Raw genomic sequence first — 21,323 nt, 5'->3', positions numbered from 1 at the left:
CTAGATGATATGGTGGTCACTCTAATCGTGGCATTAGACTTTTGACTCTATTACATTGCTTTTCCTCCTTGTATTCTAGGAATTGCTGAGGTTTCCCAAACTACATGATGCCATAGTTGAAGTAGTGACCAGTCTTCTGCGTAAGAGGCTACCAGTTACAAATGAAATGGTAATTAGTGTTGTTACTTACCACCTTGTATTCCATTCGTGCTTGCTAGCAAACCATTGTTTCTATTGGTGGCTTCCTTTCTACGTGCTTTTGTTTACCATATAATCGTAAAGTTTCAAAAACATTAGACTAAACCAAAATATTCAAAAATAGAAGCTAAATCCATATTTAGGCACCTAACTTTAGGCTCCTGATTTTGAATACCTAGGCCTAATTTAAAAAAAAAAAAAAAAAACCCTCCCCTTCAAAAAAAGTTTTACCTAGAATTCACGTTTTAAACCTCTTAGCCTTCTATTTTCTTGCTAACATGGAAGCTGTGCTTTATCAGACTCAGAGATGCACAAAAATATGTTACTAAACTTACTCGCTTCACTTCCATAGCTGATTAGTATGGTAGATGCTGCTGCTGCTGTGGAGTGGTAATATAGTATGTACCACCATACATCATAAGAACGGCCATACTGGGTCAGACCAAAGGTCCATCCAGCCCAGTATCCTGTCTACTGACAGTGGCCAATGCCAGGTGCCCCAGAGGGAGTGAACCTAACCGGGAATGATCAAGTGATCTCTCTCTTGCCATCCATCTCCACCCTCTGACAGACAGAGGCTAGGGACACCATTCCTTACCCATCCTGGCTAATAGCCATTAATGGACTTATACTTACAAATAGGCCACACTTAGGGATGACCATCACACTCTGGTGTGCTCCAGCGTGATCAGGTAGGGTCTGACAAAGAACCCCAATTCATGGCCTTCTTTATACCCTCCAGCTAATTTACTAGCTTCAGCAAAAACCTAGTTTGAAGCAGTTTCTCCTTGCTACTTTCCATCCTTCAAGGCCTTCTCTCATCTTCTCTCTCCCCCAATCGTTGCTTGCACAGAAGAACAGTGGGAAGGTGTGGGTTTTTCTTTTGAGACAATTTCCCTTTGTTTTGTTACTGCAGCTCTTTTACTTTTACTTTTCAAATCATACATCCTTCCATACCACTACTTCTTATTCTCACGGCCTTCATTTACTTGCTGATTGGGGCCTTTTCCCTATTGGCCACAAACTAAAGTGAATGGTATTTTCTTAACCAAAATTAGGCTAACTAATTTTTTTTTTTATTATCCTACGATAAATGTAAAAGATAATGCTTGTGTTGTCTTGGATTGGATTTTGTAATTTAATTTCATTGCTCAAACTTAAATGTAATGGTAGTTTTGACTGATCACCATTCATAATAAAGAATGATGTAGTCGGTACTAATGTACAAAAACATGTTGGGCTGTTGCACCACTGGATGGCATCAGCAACTCTGGGACAGTCTCTCAGGTTACTGGTTCAAATGTGGTGCAGATTGCTTGTGATTGAAAGTTACTATGTCGCAGCTGTTAGGTGAACAGTGTGAAATGAGTCGCAACTTAACCCAATTCCTAGTGGACAGATGTCTGCCTGAAAATGCCATCAAGAGTGCCAGTTTGTGGGGAGCGGGGGGGGGGGGGGAGTTCAATACAGGGAAAAGATTTAATATGTCATGATCAGTGTTCCCTCTAATTTTTCCCACCCATGTGTGGAATGAATTTTGTTATGTGCACCAATATGGAGGTGATGTGTAGGGCCTAGGGGTTTGGAGTGTGGGAGGGGGCTGAAGGCTGGGACAGAGGGTTGCGGTACAGGGCTGTGCGGGCTCCCGCTGGGGGGCGCAGGCTCTGTGGTGTGGCCAGAGATGAGGGGCTCAGGGCTTGGGCAGAGGGTTGGGGTGCAAGGCTGTGAGGGCTCTGGCTGGGGGTGTGGGCTCAGGGCTGGGGCCGAGGATGAGGGGCTCAGGGCTGGGGCCGAGGATTGGGGTGCAGGGGATGAGGGTGCTGGGATGGGGCCAGGGATGAGGGGTTTGGTGTGCAGGAGGGTGCTCAGGGGCTATGGCGGGAAGAGAGGACTCCCCCCAGCTCTCACTCTCTCAGCTGCAGCAGCTCTGGGGGTGGGGCTGCAGGATAGGTACCCCGGCCCCAGCAGGTCCAGGCTGGGAGAGGGCCACCCTGGCTGCACCTGGGGCTGGACCCCTCTGACCACGCTAGGGACCGGGCTAGGGCTGGGTTCGGGCGCCCAGAGCTGGACTGGGGGAGGGGTCCAACGGCAGGTTGGGGGCCAGGTGAGATGGGGGCTGGGGGAGGGGTGCCCCTCCCCTGGCTGCGGCAGGTCCCAGGCGGGCTCCTTGAGCATCTGCAGGGTGCTAAATAGGCTGCTGCACAGCCACACAGCTTACAGGGAACTTGGGTTGTGACGGAAGAATTACCTTCTTGCCCTAAGAATTTGTCCTTTTGGGTCAGAAATGAAATGCAGCCGCAGGGCAGTGCGGGCAAAGCCTATGCTGTGGGTGTTTATGCTGTAGTGTGGATAATTAGACTGCAGTGTCTGGAGTTGCCAGTCCAACACGCTTTCCTAGCAGTAAATTAACTCATAAAATCTTAACTATGAATGACTTTTCTCCCTGTAGGTTCATAATTTGGTGGCCATTGAGTTAGCTTATATCAACACGAAACACCCAGACTTTGCTGATGCCTGTGGGCTAATAAACAATAACATAGAGGTAAGGAAAACACAGCCTTTTAAGCGATGCACTGATTATTTAGAAGGGACTTTAAGTTGAACTTTTTTTTTTTTAAACCTGAACATAAATTGTATTTTCTTACAACTGTCCTGTGCCTTTATATACTTGATATGAAAACCTTTATAATTACAACCCATAAATATAAACTTAAGACATTGCTTATATGTTCCTCTGGAGCATGTTTCTCAAGACATCAGTAAGTATTCCTTATTCTTTCTTAAAATAGCATGTTCTTCTTCGAGTGCTTGCTCATATCCATTCCATTAGGTGTGTGCGCGCCGCGTGCACGATCGTCGGAAGATTTTTACCCTAGCAACACCGGCGGGTCGGCTGTGGAGCCCCCTAGAGTGGCGCCTTCATGGCGCTGAATATATACCCCAGCCGACCCGGCGCCCCCTCAGTTCCTTCTTGCCGGCTACTCCGACAGTGGGGACGGAGGGCGGGTTTGGAATGGATATGAGCAACACATCTCGAAGAACAACAGTTACAACGGTGAGTAACCGTCTTTTCTTCTTCGAGTGCTTGCTCATATCCATTCCATTAGGTGACTCCCAAGCCCAACTTAGGTGGTGGGGTCGGAGTGAGACATTGCTGTGTGCAAAACCGCTGATCCAAAGGCAGCATCGTCCCTGGACTGCTGCACTAGTGCATAGTGTTCTGTAAACGTGTGGACTGACGACCAAACCGCAGCTCTACAAATGTCCTGGATCGGAACTTGCGCCAGGAAAGCCGCCGAGGAAGCTTGTGCCCTCGTGGAGTGAGCGGTGAGGTGGGGTGCTGAGACACCTGCCAGGTCGTAGCAAGTCCGGATGCAAGACGTAATCCAGGAGGATAGGCGTTGTGATGAGACCGGTGAGCCTTTCATTCGGTCGGCCACTGCAACGAAGAGTTGCGTCGTCTTTCTAAAGGGCCTTGTGCGGTCAATATAGAAGGCCAGGGCCCTGCGTACGTCCAGAGAATGCAAACGTTGATCCTGGCGAGAAGCATGTGGTTTAGGGTGAAAGACCGGGAGAAATATATCCTGGTTGATATGAAATGGAGAAACCACCTTAGGGAGAAAGGCAGGATGTGGACGAAGCTGCACTTTATCCTTATGGAAAACTGTGTAAGGGGGCTCGGATGTAAGCGCCCTGAGTTCAGAAACGCGCCTTGCTGAGGTGATGGCTACGAGGAAGGCTGTCTTCCAGGATAGGTACAGAAGTGAACAGGTGGCCAGTGGCTCGAATGGAGGACCTGTGAGCTTGGAGAGAACCAGGTTGAGGTCCCACGTCGGAACGGGCTGACGTTGTTGTGGGTACATCCGGTCTAAGCCCTTGAGGAATCTAACGACCATCGGGTTAGAGAATACCGAGGACGCGAGTTCCCCTGGATGGAAGGCCGATATAGCGGCCAGGTGAACTCTAATTGAAGATATCGCCAACCCCTGCTGTTTTAGGGAGAGGAGATATTCCAAAATAAGAGGAATAGGTGCGTGCAATGGGGACGTGGCTCGTTGCTCGCACCAACAGGAGAACCGCTTCCACTTGGCCAAGTATGTGGTCCGTGTTGAAGGCTTCCTACTGCTCAGCAGAATCTGTTGGACAGAGTGTGAACACTGTTGCTCTGCCTGGGTGAACCATGGAGCAGCCACGCCGTGAGGTGGAGTGATTGCAGGTCGGGGTGACGCAGCCGGCCGTGGTTCTGCGTGATGAGATCCGGATACAACGGAAGCGGGATCGGTGTCTGAACCGAGAGTTCCAGCAGCGTGGTGTACCAATGTTGTCTCGGCCACGCTGGAGCGATCAGAATCACCTGTGCCTGGTCTCTGCGCAATTTGAGCAGTACCTTGTGGACCAGAGGAAACGGAGGGAAGGCATAAAACAGGTGGTCTTTCCAGGGAAGGAGAAACGCATCCGAGAGGGAGCCTGGGGCTCGACCTTGCAGGGAGCAGAACACGTGGCACTTCCTGTTGTCTCGAGATGCAAACAGGTCTATCTGGGGAAACCCCCACTTCTGGAAGACGGAATGTATGATGTCCGGACGGATAGACCACTCGTGCGTTTGAAAGGACCTGCTGAGTCGGTCCGCTAAAGTGTTCTGGACTCCAGGGAGGAACGATGCCGTGAGATGGATTGAGTGGGCGATGCAGAAGTCCCACAGGCGAATGGCCTCTTGGCATAGAATTGACGAACGTGCTCCTCCTTGCTTGTTGATGTAAAACATGGCCGTGGTGTTGTCGGTGAGAACTAACACACAGCGGCCACGTAGGAGATTGAGAAATGCCTGGCACGCCAGGCGCACCGCCATCAGTTCCCGAACATTGATGTGTAGGGCTAGCTGAGGTGCAGTCCACAGGCCCTGGGTATGGTGCTCGTTGAGATGGGCGCCCCAACCCAGAGATGAAGCGTCTGTGACCAGGTGCAGAGAGGGTTGTGGGGCGTGAAACGGCATCCCCTCGCAAACCACATTGTGATCTAGCCACCATGTGAGGGAGGTCAGGACCGAGTTCGGGATTGTGACCACCATATTCAGGCTGTCCCGATGTGGGCGGTATATTGATGACACCCAGGTCTGGAGTGGGCGAAGCCGAAGTCTGGCATGCCTGGTTACGTACGTGCAGGAAGCCATGTGACCCAGCAGGGTAAGGCATGACCTCACCGTGGTAGTTGGGAAGGCCTTGAGTCCTTGGATGAGGCTCGTGATGGTGCAAAAGCGATTGTCTGGCAGGATGGCTTGTGCGCGTCTGGAGTCTAGAACCGCACCGATGAATTCTATTCTCTGGGTAGGTTCTAGAGTGGATTTGTCCTTGTTGAGTAGGATACCCAACTTGTTGAATGTGCGCACTATTATGTGGACGTGATCGCGAACTTGTTCTTTGGTGCGACCGCGTACCAGCCAGTCGTCTAGGTACGGGAACACCTGTATCCCTTGCCGACGAAGGTACGCTGCCACGACAGCCATACATTTCGTGAACACCCGTGGGGCCGAGGATAGGCCGAAGGGAAGGACTGCAAATTGGTAGTGCACCCTGTTTACCACGAATCGCAGGAAGCGTCTGTGAGGCGTGTAAATAGCAATGTGAAAGTATGCGTCTTTCATGTCGAGGGCGGCGAACCAGTCTCCAGGATCGAGGGAAGGGATAATGGCCCCCAGAGAGACCATGCGGAACTTCAACTTTACTACGAATTTGTTGAGTCCGCGCAAGTCCAAGATGGGTCGCAGACCTCCTTTGGACTTGGGGATGAGGAAATAACGGGAGTAGAATCCCCTGCCCCTTAATTCCACTGGAACCTCCTCTATGGCCCCCATAGCGAGGAGCGTAGAAACTTCCTGTATAAGAAGTTGCTCGTGAGAAGGGTCCCTGAAGAGGGACGGGGAAGGGGGGGAGGAGGGGGGGATAGAAGAAAACTGGATAGCGTATCCCCTCTCCACCGTGCGGAGGACCCAACGGTCCGAAGTTATAAGGGACCAAGCACGGTGGAAGTGGGAGAGGCGATCCCGAAAGAAGGGGGCTGGATCCTGGGGGATGACTGGGGCGCCGTCCTCGACCGCACCTTCAAAAGTTCTGCCTGGGGCCTGAAGGTGGTCGAGGTGGCCCCTGGTTCTGGCCGGGTTGAGGGCCGGTCCACCTTCTTCTACCACCTCGCCCTCGCCTCCGGGCCGAGTCTTGTCTCTGACGAGGCGGGGGGGGGTAGAAGCGCTGAGGTTGCGGCCTAAATGGCCTGCGCTGGGGGCCCACAACATGCATCCCCAGGGAGCGCATGATTGTTCTCGAGTCCTTGAGGCTCTGCAGGCGGGAATCCGTCTTATCCGAGAACAATCCATGCCCCTCAAAAGGCAGATCTTGTAGGGTTTGCTGCAGCTCCGGAGGCAAACCCGAAACCTGAAGCCAGGAGATCCTGCGCATAGCGATGCCCGAAGCCAGGGTCCTCGCCGCTGAGTCTGCAATGTCCAAGGAGGCCTGCAAGGAGGTCCGAGCCACCTTCTTGCCCTCCTCTACCATGGCTCCAAACTCTTCCCTGGACTCTTGGGGAATCAACTCCTTAAACTTCCCCATAGAGTTCCAGGAGTTGAAATTGTAGCGGCTCAGTAACGCCTGTTGGTTCGCCGCTCTCAGTTGTAGCCCTCCGGCTGAGTAGACCTTACGGCCAAACAGGTCGATACACTTGTCTGTCTGCCGACGATCGTGCACGCGGCGCGCACACACCTAATGGAATGGATATGAGCAACACATCTCGAAGAACAACAGTTACAACGGTGAGTAACCGTCTTTTTTTAAAATATGCAAAGTGAAATAAACTCGGATAATACATTGTAAATACTAATTCCATGCGTTTCAAATGCCACTTAAAGTACAAAACAAAACTAATTGACAAGACGCAAACTGCACAGAACAGAGACCAGTACTAACTAATGTACATTGTTTAGCACAAGTGATTGGCTTTTTTCTCCCCTAAATATCTATCTATCTCTGAGAGAGAAAATAGCCTTATAGATGTTGAGAACTGGCCATTATCCTGAGGCTTCCCACTTCTCCCTACCCTAACATTAATTTCTTCTCTCACTTCTCCAATCACATCTCTCACTGTCCATTGACTTCTAATAGTCTCCTCTTGTCTCTTATGTTTTGACGCTTTTTATTATTTATTTTGTGTTCTATAAATGGTAAGCTCGTTGGTGGCAAGTCTTTTACCTATGGCTGCCATCAGATTTGCGCAGGTGGACTCCCATTGACTTAGTGTGGGAACAAAGTCTGTCTGTGATGATCCGATTGCAGGAATGAGGACTCTGTAAGTGCATGTAAACTTCTATAGTATCTTATACAAATTCTGAATAGCACATAATACCCCCTTTTCTAACGTTTTCCTAAAAAAAATACTGGGTCTGTAATCTTTTGTTTCTTCTAAGTTTGTAATGCTTTGTCCTTACTAGTGAGCGATCTATTCTTAATCACCATAAAAGTCCAATCTTTCCCCTTATTCACCTTGACTTGCTTCAACTGCTACTTCGTTGTTCTATAGGTAGTGCAAGTTCTCGCCTTTTCCCCGTCTTTTGGGCCAGTAATTATCAACCTGACCATGCTGCTCTAGTAGTCAGTTCCTTATGGATATTATTGCATAAACATGCTTCGTAATGAAGACTATAGGGAATCCATCCTGATCCAAGCTGTATCTTGGTTTTTAAGGGCTGTGGCTTAGAAGCTCAATTGTTTGAGTGTACTGCAAAGATCTGTGCCTTGAATACTTTGTGCATTGAACACTTTGTTCAGTTCAGATTTTATATTCCAAATTATATTTGGCCACTTAATCCTTCAAACTGTCTTGTCCAGCTAACAGGTTTTGATTTAAAACATCATAGTGGGGGATACAAGCTACTTTGCGATAACTGAGACATGTCGCTAGCATCAGTCTCTATGGTTTAGGTGCTTGTCCCTGAAGCAATAAAGCTTGAATGCGCCTTGACCCAGAATGATACATAATCAAGGTTTTTGCTGGCTTTTTTTAAAGGAGCAAAGGCGTAACAGGTTAGCCCGAGAATTGCCTTCTGCTATGCCACGAGACAAGGTGAGTGAATATTGATTTTAAAAAAATTGTGTAATGCACCATCTTTGATTCAAAGCATGAGAACTGTATTACACACTTACGGTGCATGAGCATCTTGTTAAGTAGGTGAGATTTAATGTGTTTGCAAGTGTTAAAGAAAAAGTGGGTCATAACTTGTATGCTTAAATGTGGTTTGAGGGAGAATCTGGAGATTTTAATCCTCTATGATGTAGTGGTGGTTTTTTTGTTTTTGAGATCCCAAAGCCAACATGATGATTCAAACTTTTAAAGCCACTTTTAAAGCTAAAGTTGAGAATGCAGCATTTTATTCTCTGGAAGACGAAAATTAAACTGTAGCATGAGTTTATTCTCAGGCTTAGACATAGATCTTATCTATTCAATTCCAACCTTTTGACCAGTACTATTACATTACTGCTCTTTCAACTGTATCCCATCAGCTCGTTTAAGTTTGCAAGGTTCTCAGGATAAGTTGAGTAATTGGTAAGTACACGAGGCAGCACTAAGTGACATAGAAAAGTGTACTTAGTTGTGAAAATGGGCAATCTGTCATTATTTTAGAGTATTTCATGCACTGTGTTGTGTGAACTTATTATAAGCCCAGATTGGTGCAAAACATCTTTTTCATGAGTCTCCAAAATACTGTTTAAGCTTTGCAGGAATTGTTGCAATTTGTAATTTAAAAAACAGTTAATGAACCGAACATTAAACAAGTGAGAGAAGCTTTCAAAATGTATCCAATATTACTTTATAGGATCAACCTAGGATCTGGTGAACCAGTTGGTGGAAGAACTGGGAGTGTTAAGCAGCAGTACAGAGCTTGTTTTGTATGCTGTTTGATCATGCCCATTACATCATGCTTTTCTGTGATTTCATTGCACAGTCAAATTTAAATCTGCAACATGGGAATTAGCGATGGTTTGGAGGCCAAACAAGCCAGAGATGTTTAATTTTTAATTGGCTGCTTTTGAAGGCCTTTGGGATTCTTCTCCTGTTCATGCTGGGCTGCTTGTAAATCCACAAGTTATCTGTCTTTCTGGATAGCTAAGATGTTAGTAGAGAACAATGTATGACTGTATTAGGCACATTCAGTGTCTGCCCTTAGTTGATTTTTTTCTGCATTTCTTACCTTCTTTAGTCTACTAAACCTCCAGGTGCATTGACATCTGCCTCCCAGGAGGCCTCTACTGCTGCTTCTGCTGAGGCTGATGGCAAGGTCTGTCCTGCTCCTTCCTATTAGCACTGCATGCTCATTCCGTTGTGGTGCACCTTGGATAGTACAAAAAGTAGTTCATGTACATAGTGTTTTGTCATTGAGGCAGTGTCCTCTGCATCTGTCAGATCATGTGTCCTGTAGTGCTGGGGTTGCCTAGCATTACTCACATTTCATTAGATTGTACAGGGTAGGTAATGTGCGAGGTACATCAGATAGAAATTTCATTGCTTTCGTTATCTGCATATTTGTTTGCAGTGAATTGTGGTGCGAATGCGGAGAGCCATAATTTGCAGGAAATTGTTTCACCAAAATAGTCTATTCAACTACCATGCTGTAATCCAACATTTTGAGCATGTTTGTCAAGTTATGTGTTTTAATATGTCTTAATGTTTAATGGAAGAAAGCAGAAGATAAACTAAAAATGTGAGTCTCCTACTGCCTGCAGGGAATCTCTCTCTAGGCTCTGTTCTAACTGAACCCCCTTTTTGTCATCTTAAAAATAACCCCTGCTAACCAATTTATTTGTATCTGTACAATACCTCCTGCAGTGGCTCTTTACATTTCAGCTCCGGTGTACTGCCTGTTTTGTTGCATTCACAGAACATCTGTGTGAAAAGCCTTTTTTCCCCACCCTAGTCATCTTTATTTTACAGGCAGAAATGTTTGCTGTTGAATATTTTATATTCAATAATATTTTATATTATATCACAGGAGCTTCATGCCCCATTGTGCTAGATCATGCATGTATATATGCAAAGACACTGTCGTGTGTCGTCGTGTTTCCCCCCCTCGTCCCAATTAAGGAGTTAGAACCTAAAACAAATTCTAGTTGAAACTGGAGTTTTATTTGTACACTGTAGCAAGTGCTTTAGGGGGGTCTAATCCATCAAAGTCACCTAAACAAAAGTTGAAAACTGCTCTTCTTACACTAGGCTTTGCATACTAGTGATGGGTGTTCCTTAGGTATTATGATGGCAGGATTGGTTGCAGGGGAACTGTTGAATTCAAGTACGTTCCTGTTCACTGTATAAAATGTGTGTTTGTAGATGTGATAAGGCTATGTGCTAATCTTAATACTCTTTCTCAGTGTGTTTAACAGAATGTAGTCTTTCTTTGAGATTGTTTCTGGAATATTTTGGACAGTGATATATGTGACTGATTCTGTGCTGAAAGGATATGGGGTGACTTTAGAGATCACTGTTATGGAGCCGTATTCTGTGGTTTAGCACCTAATGGGATGATAAAGTCATTTTTGGCAGAAGTCCTACTACTAGCAGAAAATGTAATGAGCCTTCTTAAGTCTTTGTCTGTCTTAATGTCTCCTGTTTTGTTAGTGGTTAAGATTACGACTGTAAAAATTCAAATCAGTGCATTTTATGCACATTAACTGTTAACAGTTGTATTTAGAAAAAAACCCAAAACACCTGTTTGAATCAGACAGTTGGTTGTCTTCTGATTAGATTTATTCATCATTAACTTGTTGAGTATATATACCATCTTTTTTTTTTTTTTTTTGCTTGCTTGCTTGTAGTTTCCTTTTGACCCATGATAAGCTGTGGTAATTATTAATTTTTTAATCCATGAGCATAGAAGGTGGGGTTTGGCTTGTTTTCCACATGCACTTGAAACAAGATATAAGAAGTATTTCAAGGTTCTCAGTGATTCAGCTGTGAGATTTAAATTTATTTCTCTTCACAGATAGTAATCGCTTTGTCAAAGGTATATGAGCAGGGTGAATAAAACAGATGGTAGGGTCATAGAGTGGTGCAGGATGGATGATCAGGTTCTGTGAATATGGGTGCCTCTAGCAATGTAGCCTTCAAACTAACAGTCTTCAAAGTAATGCAACAGTATCACCTATTAATACTTTTTCATCCAGCGTCCCTAATGTGCAACCCAGAGTGGGTGTTACATCCTTTTACTGGGAGATGAAGAAGAACAGCCTTTCTCTGTAAGGGAAGTTTTGCTTGTTGAGAACGCCAGTTCTTTCCTGTCTCCCAGTGGGTGGAGATTTCCTTCTGTTTTGCTGATCTGGTTTATTTAACTCTGGCTTATGTCTCATTGTATGCCAGCTCTTGGAGACAGATCCCTAAAGCTTTGCAGCACACATACAAGCTTTTAATATCTGGGAACCTGAATGCATGGGGTTTTACAACTGTTATTGTAAGGGACTGTTCTTGCTTCTACTTGAATTGAGGCATTAGAGAAAATCTGTTGAATAGGTTCAAGCCTTTCAGAGTTATGTTGTCTAGAAATATACTTACCGAACCAAATGTGTTTAACAAAAGCTGCTCCTTTCAGTTTTCATAGGTGCATACTGCTACAAGATAGGGGGTAACACTTTCCAACGTGCCTGAATGATTTAGGAGCCTAATTCCCATTTTTCAAATTGAACTAGGTATTTAAGAGTCTAAGCTTGATCTACATGGGAAATCTTGAAGTGCTATAAGGGAGAATGTGAGTTTAAGGCACTGTAGCCATACCAGTGTAACTCCCCCTAGGGACACTCCTATTCTAGAATTCTGGTGTCGCTTATGTCACTGGGAGCAGTTTAAGCTAAAACCAAAAGAAGACACTCTCTTATTCCAGAATAAGAATATCCAGGCAGAGTAGTTATACCAATATAACTATAGCTCTTAAACTATAATCATAATCATAATATAATCTTAATATATTGGAAAAGGTCCTGTGTACACAAGCCCAAATCTCAGAGACTTTTGTGGGATTTAGGCTCAGAAGTGCTTAATTCACCTTTTAAAATGGGAGTTAGACTATTATGCATATTTGAAAACTTTTACTCAGTTTGTTTACACTGACACTGCTCAACATTGTCACAGTGAATTGAATGTGTCCCCCCAATCCATCACCTAAGGTGAAACTTGGAGGGAGGGAAAAGTTGTTGGAAGCAAAGAATGAAATGAAGTGAGCCATGTGTGATCACATGGTGGTAGTAGTAGTAAGTTTCACAGGAGACGGCCTTGCAGTGCCTGAGTTTTGGCTGACCAATATTTCTTTGCATTGTCCTGTTTCTACAGGCTGCTCCTGGGGTGGGAGATGTGACACAAGAACCTGGAACAGGCAACTGGAGAGGAATGCTGAAACCCTCAAAAGCCGAAGAGCTATTAATGGAAGAAAAATCTAAACCAGTTACAGTCCTACCTGCCAGTCCTCAAAAAGGCCATGCTGTAAACCTGTTGGATGTGGTGAGTTGTGAAAGAGATGATATATCTGCACCTCTCATGATTAGCTCAGGCACAAGAAACCGGATTTTAATCTGTATGAATTCTGTACCTGTAGAATATGAAACTATTATTGGCATATGGACAGGTAGGTACCTTCTGAGGTCCTCTGCCATTAACACTTCCTTTCCCTTCAGTTCATGGAACAGAACTGGGGGAAACTGACTTACTTTCACACCCATCTAAATTAAGGGACTGTTTGCCTACTTCATTAATGCTATAAAAAGATTAATCTCTTGTCAGAGTAGCAAAATTTCCCTAGACTTCAGCAAGATCAAGTGGACAATCACTTTCACTGTCAGGAACTATTGTAAAAACTAAAGTCACTTGATTAAATTAAATCACTGCTGCCTTTTTCTCTGAGAGGTTGTTTTCTTGAAAATTTCCTGTCCTTTGTACTACCTCTCAAATCAGTTTCAGGCTCATGTTTTTGACTTGTCAAAACATCTGTAGTTCTGTTTTGGGGAGCGTAAACACTTGTTGCAAGACCAGTTGGAATCAAGCTGAAAGATGAATGGAGTTCCCACTCGGCTATCCAAAGTAGGTAAAGTGCTTTAAATAAAATCAACCTGTAAACATTAAAATAAGATTTTTTTTTTTCCTGTAGCCTGTACCTGTTGCACGCAGACTCTCTTCCCGTGAGCAACGAGACTGCGAAGTGATTGAACGACTTATCAAATCCTACTTCCTTATTGTCAGGAAGAACATTCAGGACAGGTAATAGCTAACTTTTATGTAGACATGTAAACCTTGCAAATCTCTGTGTGATATAGCCATGTCATTTGCTGCTGAATATAACATTGCATTTATATTGCTTTAACTCTCTAGGCAGAGTTTAGTAGCTCTACAAGGAGGAGCTGTGAAATTTGATTCCTTATAAAATTGAAGTCCACTTGATAGGCAAAAAGAGCACACTTTTTCAAAGCATCCAATACTAGTTCTTGTTTTTGAGTACTCTGTTGTATTGCACCTTAAACTTCATTTACTTTTAAAGAGAATGTCTGGTTTTGTATAGGATACGGCAATCTGTATTGATGGATTGGGTGCAAATAATTGGCATACATCCAAGGTCCAGTCAAGCAGTCAGAGCTTTGCAGTCACCTGCCTTTCATCTGAGGAGGCTCATATAGAATTCTTTTGACAAGTGTGTGCCAATTTTCAGCCATAAGGCTAGATGTAGTAATGCCAAAGCATGCTGCCTCTGCTGTGTAGATTGTCTTTAAAGCTGCTGTTGCCCAGTTTTGTTTTGTTTTTGCTAAGACGAATGAAGCAAAGAAGAGACTAATGGTTTTATTACTGAAGGCTTTACAGAAAAGTCAGCAATTTATCCTTTTTTTTTTATAGGAAAAGTAAAATAATTCTACAAGTTGAAGCTTAGATCAGGTTGTCTATTCCACACCATGACTATTGCAAGATTGTTCTCCAGTATTCTGTCCAGTTTGAGGAAATACCATTTGAGTAATTTAAAATTATTTTCCATTTTAATGCTATCCAAAAGTCCTTTTACCCCAGATGTTCAACCTTGATTTACCTCTACTTCACTTTATCCTAGTATTCCACGTTATATACCCTCTTGTGCTCCCCTAAATAATTTTGTTCTCCCTTCTTCATGCACTTTCTCCCCCATAGGCTCACATACTGTGTGTGTCATGGTTGTTTACATTTGCACTGTGTAACTTTACAACACTTAAGAGCCACTATGTGTTCCCATGCAAAGATGTCTTAGGAATTGGCCACTGAAAAGAGCGCACTGTGCCTTGCATCTCTGTGTCGTTGCAGAGTTAACTCAGGCTCTTACTTGGATGTTGCTGTGACGGGTTGGATCACAGAAACCCCCTTGGGAGCTGCCACCTGATGTGTAAAGACTACCCCTGCTTCTGTTTTCCCTGCCAGCTCAGGACTCCAGCACCCTGTCTTGCTGAGCCAGCCACTCCTGTCTGGCTCTAACACAGATCCAGGGTCTGAATCACTTGTCCCAAAGCTGCAGGTTTACCTGAAGACAGCTCACAGTAGTGTGCTTGTCTTTAGCACTCAGATGCTCAACTCCCAATGGGGTCTAAACCCAAATAAATCCGTTTTTACCCTGCATAAAGCTTTTGCAGGGCAAATTCATAAATTGTTCGCCCTCTATAACACTGATAGAGAGAGATGCACAGTTGTTTGCTCCCTCAGGTATTAATACATACTCTGAGTAAATTACTAAATAAAAAGTGATTTTATTAAATACAGACAGTAGGATTTAAGTGGTTCAAAGTAGTAACAGACAGAACAAAGTAAGTCACCAAGCAAAATAAAATAAAATGCGCAAATCCATGCCTAATCAAACTGAATACAGATAATTTCCTCACCAGTTCCAGAGTGCTCCCTTTTACAGGCTAATCTCCTTTTAGCCTGGGTCCAGCAATCACTCACACCCCCTGTAGTTACTGTCCTTTGTTTCAGTCTCCTTCAAGTATCCTTGGGGGGGTGGAGAGGCTCCTTCTTTAGCCAGCTGAAGACAAAATGGAGGGGTCTCCCACAGGTTTAAATAGACTCTCTCTTGTGGGTGGAGACCCCCCTCCTCCCTCCTATGCAAAGTCCAGCTCCAAGATGGAGTTTTGGAGTCACCTGGGCAAGTCACATGCCCCTGCATGACTCAGTCTTTGCAGGCCGACGCCATTGTCCACATGGCATCTTGCATGTCTCCAGGAAGACTTCTCATGTGGATTGGAGCATTCCAAGATGCATTGTTCCCCAAGTGTCTCCTGATCAGGTACTTAACCTGGCGAATTCCTTCCTAAAGAAAGGTTTCAGAGTAGCAGCCGTGTTAGTCTGTATCCGCAAAAAGAAGAACAGGAGGACTTGTGGCACCTTAGAGACTAACAAATTTATTAGAGCATAAGCTTTCGTGGACTACAGCCCACTTCTTCGGATGCATATGCATATGCATCCGAAGAAGTGGGCTGTAGTCCACGAAAGCTTATGCTCTAATAAATTTGTTAGTCTCTAAGGTGCCACAAGTCCTCCTGTTCTTCTTCTTCCTAAAGAAGCTGACCAAATGCCTCACAAAGCTTACTTAGAAATCAAGCAAGCATACAGCCCATATTCTTAACCTCGAGTAGAAAGTGATATATATGTACAAATAGGATGAATAGATATAGTAGACCATAACCTTTACGGAGATATGTTACATGGCACAGGCAGCACAAAACATATTCCAGCCATGTCATCCATACATTTATAAGCATCCCCTCCCCATAAAGCCTTATGGGGTACACTGTCACAGTTGCCTATAACCCTCTATTGTCCACCCATCCGCACAACCATCTGACCTGAGTTTAGTGGTGCTTTCAACCTAGGTTAGCTATCTCATCTGTGACTGTAGGCTTAAAACCTGTTTTCACTCAAGCTGGTAACCTGCCCACTTTGCAATGAGGACACAGACTAAATCACTTGATTGCTCACTGTCCTACAATATCTTCCCACATGCCCAAAAGGACAGACAAGTTCTCACACAATTCACTTGGAAAGAACCAGAGTAGCTTGGCTTACTGCAGCACAACAAACCATGGGGTATGCCCCCAGAAAGTCCTAGTGACAGACATAGTATAGCGCCAATGAGGACACATTAAGTTGGGTATGGCTTTTCAGTGTAGCTACTTACATCCAGGTTAGGCTATCCCAAGTGCTGGCTGCTGATCACCTGTTAGGATATGTTTTCACTGCACTTATCACTCCACAAGAAGTGCATGGTTTTTATCTTGCCAATTCCTATCTATATTGATTTTTCCACTTTGTCAGAAGAGCTCTGCTGTGCTGTGATCCTGTCAGATTCCATAAGCAAGGCAGGGTCAGTATTTTGAATTTACTGCAGGAAATTCAGGGGCACTTGTAACTACAGAAATTCATACTAAACCAATGTTCCTTCTTGGTATTTCAAGTGTGACATAAAACTGAAATCTTGCCCACTTGTGATCATTAAAGATTTCATAGCTGCCTTTTCATGAATAAGAGTCTTGTTGCTGGGTCATGGCCAAACTGTTTTGGGTAATTATATTCTGCTTGTCTAAATTCTCCTCGCATTTTGAAATTCCCACACTTCTTGCTGTGTGGTGCCTTAGAAGCAGCATCGTCCAATGTATAGGGTACTGGCAAAGAATTGGTAGACCTGTATTCTGTTCCCAGCTCTTTTGCTGACCTAGTGTGTGACCATGGACAAGTCACTGCCCGATGCCTCTGTTTCCCTTTTCATCCTTTGTATTGTCTATTTAGATATTAATAGACAGAACCTGGTGTGAAGAGCTTAGTGTTTTTACAGTGCCTAGCACAATGGGTCTAATCTTGATTAGGGCTTCTAGGTGCTACTGTAATAAAAATAATTTAGACCTAACAGTTGGTATAGAACTGTTCAGGGTTGTACATACGGGTTTCAGTTCACTTTGAAATGCGGCCATCTCACAGGCAATAAACTCAGCAGCTGTTGGACTGCACATAGTCACTTTACAGCTGTAAGTGTACACTTTAAGACACATTGCTGTAAGATTTCTGGCAAGATTCTGTATAATTGCTTACATTGGAACATATAGATTTATTCAAACTGCATGTTGAATCTAGAATAGCTAATGCCCTAGCTTTATGTGGCTTGTTTGATATTTTATTTTTCGCTTGCAGTGTGCCAAAGGCGGTGATGCATTTTCTGGTGAATCATGTGAAAGATACTCTTCAGAGCGAGCTAGTTGGACAGCTGTACAAATCCTTGTTGTTAGATGACCTTCTGACGGAATCTGAGGACATGGCACAGCGCAGAAAGGAGGCAGCTGACATGTTAAAGGTATTGAAAATCAAAACACCCAATGAACTGTTAATTAAACTGAAGCATATTAAATCTGCTGAGATTTCAAGTATATAACAGTCTTCAGGTTTTTGCCATGCTTTTTGGATTCAGGTCAGTTTTGTTTTGATCTAGTTCATTCTTTTATAGAAACCCTGCGTGAGCAAGAAAGCAATAATGAAATACTAGTAATGTTGACTATACATCATTAATCTAGCTCCTGGAGTAAACCCCAAACACAGCTTTGTTAGATTGGTATTAACTTTCTTTTATAAAGGAGTTTTAGAATAGTGAACTTCATTAGGTTTTCCAACATACTCTTTTAAAGCTCTCAGAGTAGCAGCCGTGTTAGTCTGTATCCGCAAAAAGAAGAACAGGAGGACTTGTGGCACCTTAGAGACTAACAAATTTATTAGAGCATAAGCTTTCGTGGACTACAGCCCACTTCTTCGGATGCATATAGAATGGAACATATATTGAGGAGATGTATATACACACATACAGAGAGCATAAACAGGTGGGAGTTGTAAGACTCAGAGGTGGTAAGACAACTCCCACCTGTTTATGCTCTCTGTATGTGTGTATATATATCTCCTCAATATATGTTCCATTCTATATGCATCCGAAGAAGTGGGCTGTAGTCCATGAAAGCTTATGCTCTAATAAATTTGTTAGTCTCTAAGGTGCCACAAGTCCTCCTGTTCTTCTTTTTTAAAGCTCTGTAACCCTCCCTTGACAGAATTTCCTTTTGAAGGTGGGGTTAAGAGGGGTCTCTCCCCTCCACCCCCCACACACGTAAATTTCCATGCTTATTTCTGTGAATAGTATTGTCCTAAAGTATCCTGTCCTAAAGATTTTGATCAGGGACATACTGCTGTGGATTTGGCTGTGACTGCAGATGCTGCATCTGTGTTTCTTGTACTTCAGTGAGTTTGAACTTGTCATAAATACAGTAAAATTGTTTTTTTTTCCAAAGCTCTAATTTTCCACTAATTTTGTGGTGTACCAAATACTGCCTGTTCCATTCGTTTGCACTGAATTGGCATAGAGAAATACGCTTTCTAAAAGATCAAATCAGCACAGTGAGGGAGAAATAGTGTGGGTCAGTTCTCTCATAGAATGCAGCAGGCATTGACTCTGGATGTTTGAGATACCAGACCCCCTAACCTGTCACTGTTCCAGGACTGGATGTAGCAAGTGTAATTTTAAATCTCTGCTCTTACCTAACCCACATGTTTGAGTCAGAGAGCATCTTGTAGATGGTAAACTCTTTGGGCATGAGTCATCTGTTTTGTACAGTACTTAGTACATTGTTGGTATTTATCATAAACTGGTTTATTTGTTAAGTTTGTTTAAAATGACAGCTGTTTTAAAGCTGCCAGGATTTGGACATAGTCCAGTGGTGCATGAATTAGGCAGAATGCTAGTGAAGAGGTTTAAAGGTACAAAATAAGTGCAATTTATACGTTAGTTGCAGAAAGAAACAATTTTATTCTTTATTATGATGATACGTGGTGGCAAATATCTGTGTGGCTTACCTAAAGATTAATTGATCCACATGGAGTGTTAATACAAATGCTTTGGGGCCTTTGGGTAGGCGAGAACAGCTTCGAAACAAAAGTTAGTCTTAAAGGTGCCACAGGACCCTCTGTTGCTTGAAACAAAAGAGAAGTCTAAAAAAGTTATGACTGGAACAGAACCTTTTTGTTTTAAACTGAGACCTGTTTTGCATGAATTTCTAACATTTTCAGTTCATAAATGAGAGGCTGAGGGGGTGACTTGACACAATAACTCTGGTCTACGATCTTGACAATACCTTTGTGTTTTTGTCATATTTTGCACTTGTGTAGTATGCTCCATCTGAGGGAGAGGCCTCTACAAATATTAGTGAATTAATCCTCCCAACACTCTCACAATGAAAACAATGATTGATCTTGTTTTGTAAAACATTGCTGAATTAACATTGTCTTCCATAGAATGATCTCCTGGTTGTCATATGAGAAGCAAATAAGGAAAAAAATTAATATTTCTTCTTTTGTTTTTCCCCTCTCTGCAGGCATTGCAGCGAGCCAGTCAGATTATTGCTGAGATTCGAGAGACGCATCTTTGGTGAAGGTTATCTCTACCCGCCACACTGTTTATATGGGTGGAGAATCCTGATGACTTGAAAATTTGCTAAGCATTGTATACTTGGTAGAATTTTATTTATGAACTCTTATCTGTGTACTGCAACTATGTGTAAATTTGCTCATGTAAAGACAGTTGGTTTGGCTTACAGACAGAAAAGTATGCTGTACTTTGCAAAACAAGTCATATTTAATCCACATAATAAATGCCTCTAAATGTTTCCTTACCAGTTATCTGGTGCAAATAAAACAGACCAAGTTTACTGTCCTGTGACAGTCTCATTTAAACTTAGGCAGAACCATTAAAGTTCCAGTGCCTGGCTTGCTAAACAGGTTGCCTATGGGTTAGATGGACAGTGTAGTCTTGTGGCATAGTTTTAAGCTGCTTTTATAATAGAGGTTTAAATACCATGAAGATGAGAAGGCACCAGGTATTCTTTCATGAGTATACTGCATGCACCATGGCAAACGGAGACCTGAATTTGATAGCTGGCACAGTAAAAATGTCTTCTATATAAGTATATGTGCACCCATTTTTTTCAGAATTTTAAAAGAAAGCAGCATTATAAAACACATTTTTGAACTGGATAAATGAATTTCATTGTAGGTGAATTAGCCTGGAACTTTAAAAAACAAACAGGAGGACGTACTAAAGAATTGGTGCAAACCAATGAATGTGCACCAGAGTTTGCATTTCATTGTTGGGGATGATAATCAAGTGCAAGAATCCCTTTTTCCCCCCTCTGGGACCAAACCTCTGGACCATCCACTAGCAAAATTGTTCTCATAGAATTTAAAAATAAAATGAATTTCAAAACTGTTGTGGGATAGTAAGTGTTTCTTTTAAAATTAAGTTGGACAGAAAGGAGGTGGGATTTGTTTTAGTTCTTTTCAAATAATTTTGGAAAGTATGAAGGCTAAGAGTATCTGTGGAAGAGAAAGCATGACTAGAATGTTTATACCAGAGTCTACTTTAAATACTGCCGTCTGGGGAAACAAATTTTACTGTGCTATGAGGAATTTTTCTAAGAGAACCCAATTTGTTTTAAGATAAATGTGAGGTTGGGAATAAAGTTGATGGTTATTTTCTTCTGGCCATAGCCAGCACAGTACACGTTGATCACACTAGCCTCTTAAAAGTTAAAATCTTGTTATACATTATAGCTTCCTACAATTTGAATTTAAACTCCAGCACACTTGCATGTATTTTTTCACATAGATTTATTTATTTGATAAAGTAGAAATGTTCATGCTCTTCCTGATGTTGTTTCTCTCACTTGCACATTTATTTGTAGAAGAATTAAATAGACATCACTGTCCACATTTTTATGGCTTTTCTCTGTGCAACAGGCCTGGGTTTCTTCTCCCACACACACAGTTCCTTCACTATTTCATCACTTAACAGAAACTGAATTCCTGTTTAAGCTGCTAAAATTATAAATGTACAAACCTGATCATTTGCAAACATTTAAGGGACTAGTTTACAATAATGGCTAATTCTCAGTTTTCATTTATCACTGATGCATTCACACTGAATTAAGATCAACAGATGGAAACAACATTTGGCTTAAGAATCCTGTCTCTCTAATATGCCACGTTAAATTCCACATTTGTAAGCAGTCTAGAACTTT

General features: G+C 43.1%; 1 protein-coding gene across 14 annotated transcripts in view; it reads left to right on the top strand.

Moving 5' to 3' along the window:
* DNM1L (dynamin 1 like) overlaps nucleotides 1-21,011 on the top strand; it is a 56,237-nt gene extending 35,226 nt beyond the window's left edge. For 9 of the 14 annotated variants that reach the window (XM_008171351.4, XM_065566170.1, XM_008171352.4 and 6 more), the window contains 8 exons: nucleotides 80-169; nucleotides 2,648-2,740; nucleotides 8,248-8,304; nucleotides 9,440-9,517; nucleotides 12,553-12,720; nucleotides 13,364-13,473; nucleotides 17,407-17,566; nucleotides 19,623-21,011. In XM_008171351.4, the coding sequence (XP_008169573.2) occupies nucleotides 80-169; nucleotides 2,648-2,740; nucleotides 8,248-8,304; nucleotides 9,440-9,517; nucleotides 12,553-12,720; nucleotides 13,364-13,473; nucleotides 17,407-17,566; nucleotides 19,623-19,679 (813 nt within the window). In that variant the 3' untranslated portion in view covers nucleotides 19,680-21,011. The remainder of the gene's footprint in view (nucleotides 1-79; nucleotides 170-2,647; nucleotides 2,741-8,247; nucleotides 8,305-9,439; nucleotides 9,518-12,552; nucleotides 12,721-13,363; nucleotides 13,474-17,406; nucleotides 17,567-19,622) is intronic. The other 5 variants (XM_065566132.1, XM_008171355.4, XM_065566143.1 and 2 more) reach the window with 1 other exon arrangement.
* Nucleotides 21,012-21,323: the final 312 nt, after the last annotated feature.

The sequence above is a fragment of the Chrysemys picta genome, chromosome 1 (genome assembly GCF_011386835.1).
Source record: "Chrysemys picta bellii isolate R12L10 chromosome 1, ASM1138683v2, whole genome shotgun sequence".
NCBI classification, from domain to species: Eukaryota; Metazoa; Chordata; order Testudines; family Emydidae; genus Chrysemys; species Chrysemys picta.
The sequence above is the reverse complement of the archived record's forward strand: the minus strand, read 5'-3'. Positions and strand labels throughout refer to the sequence as shown.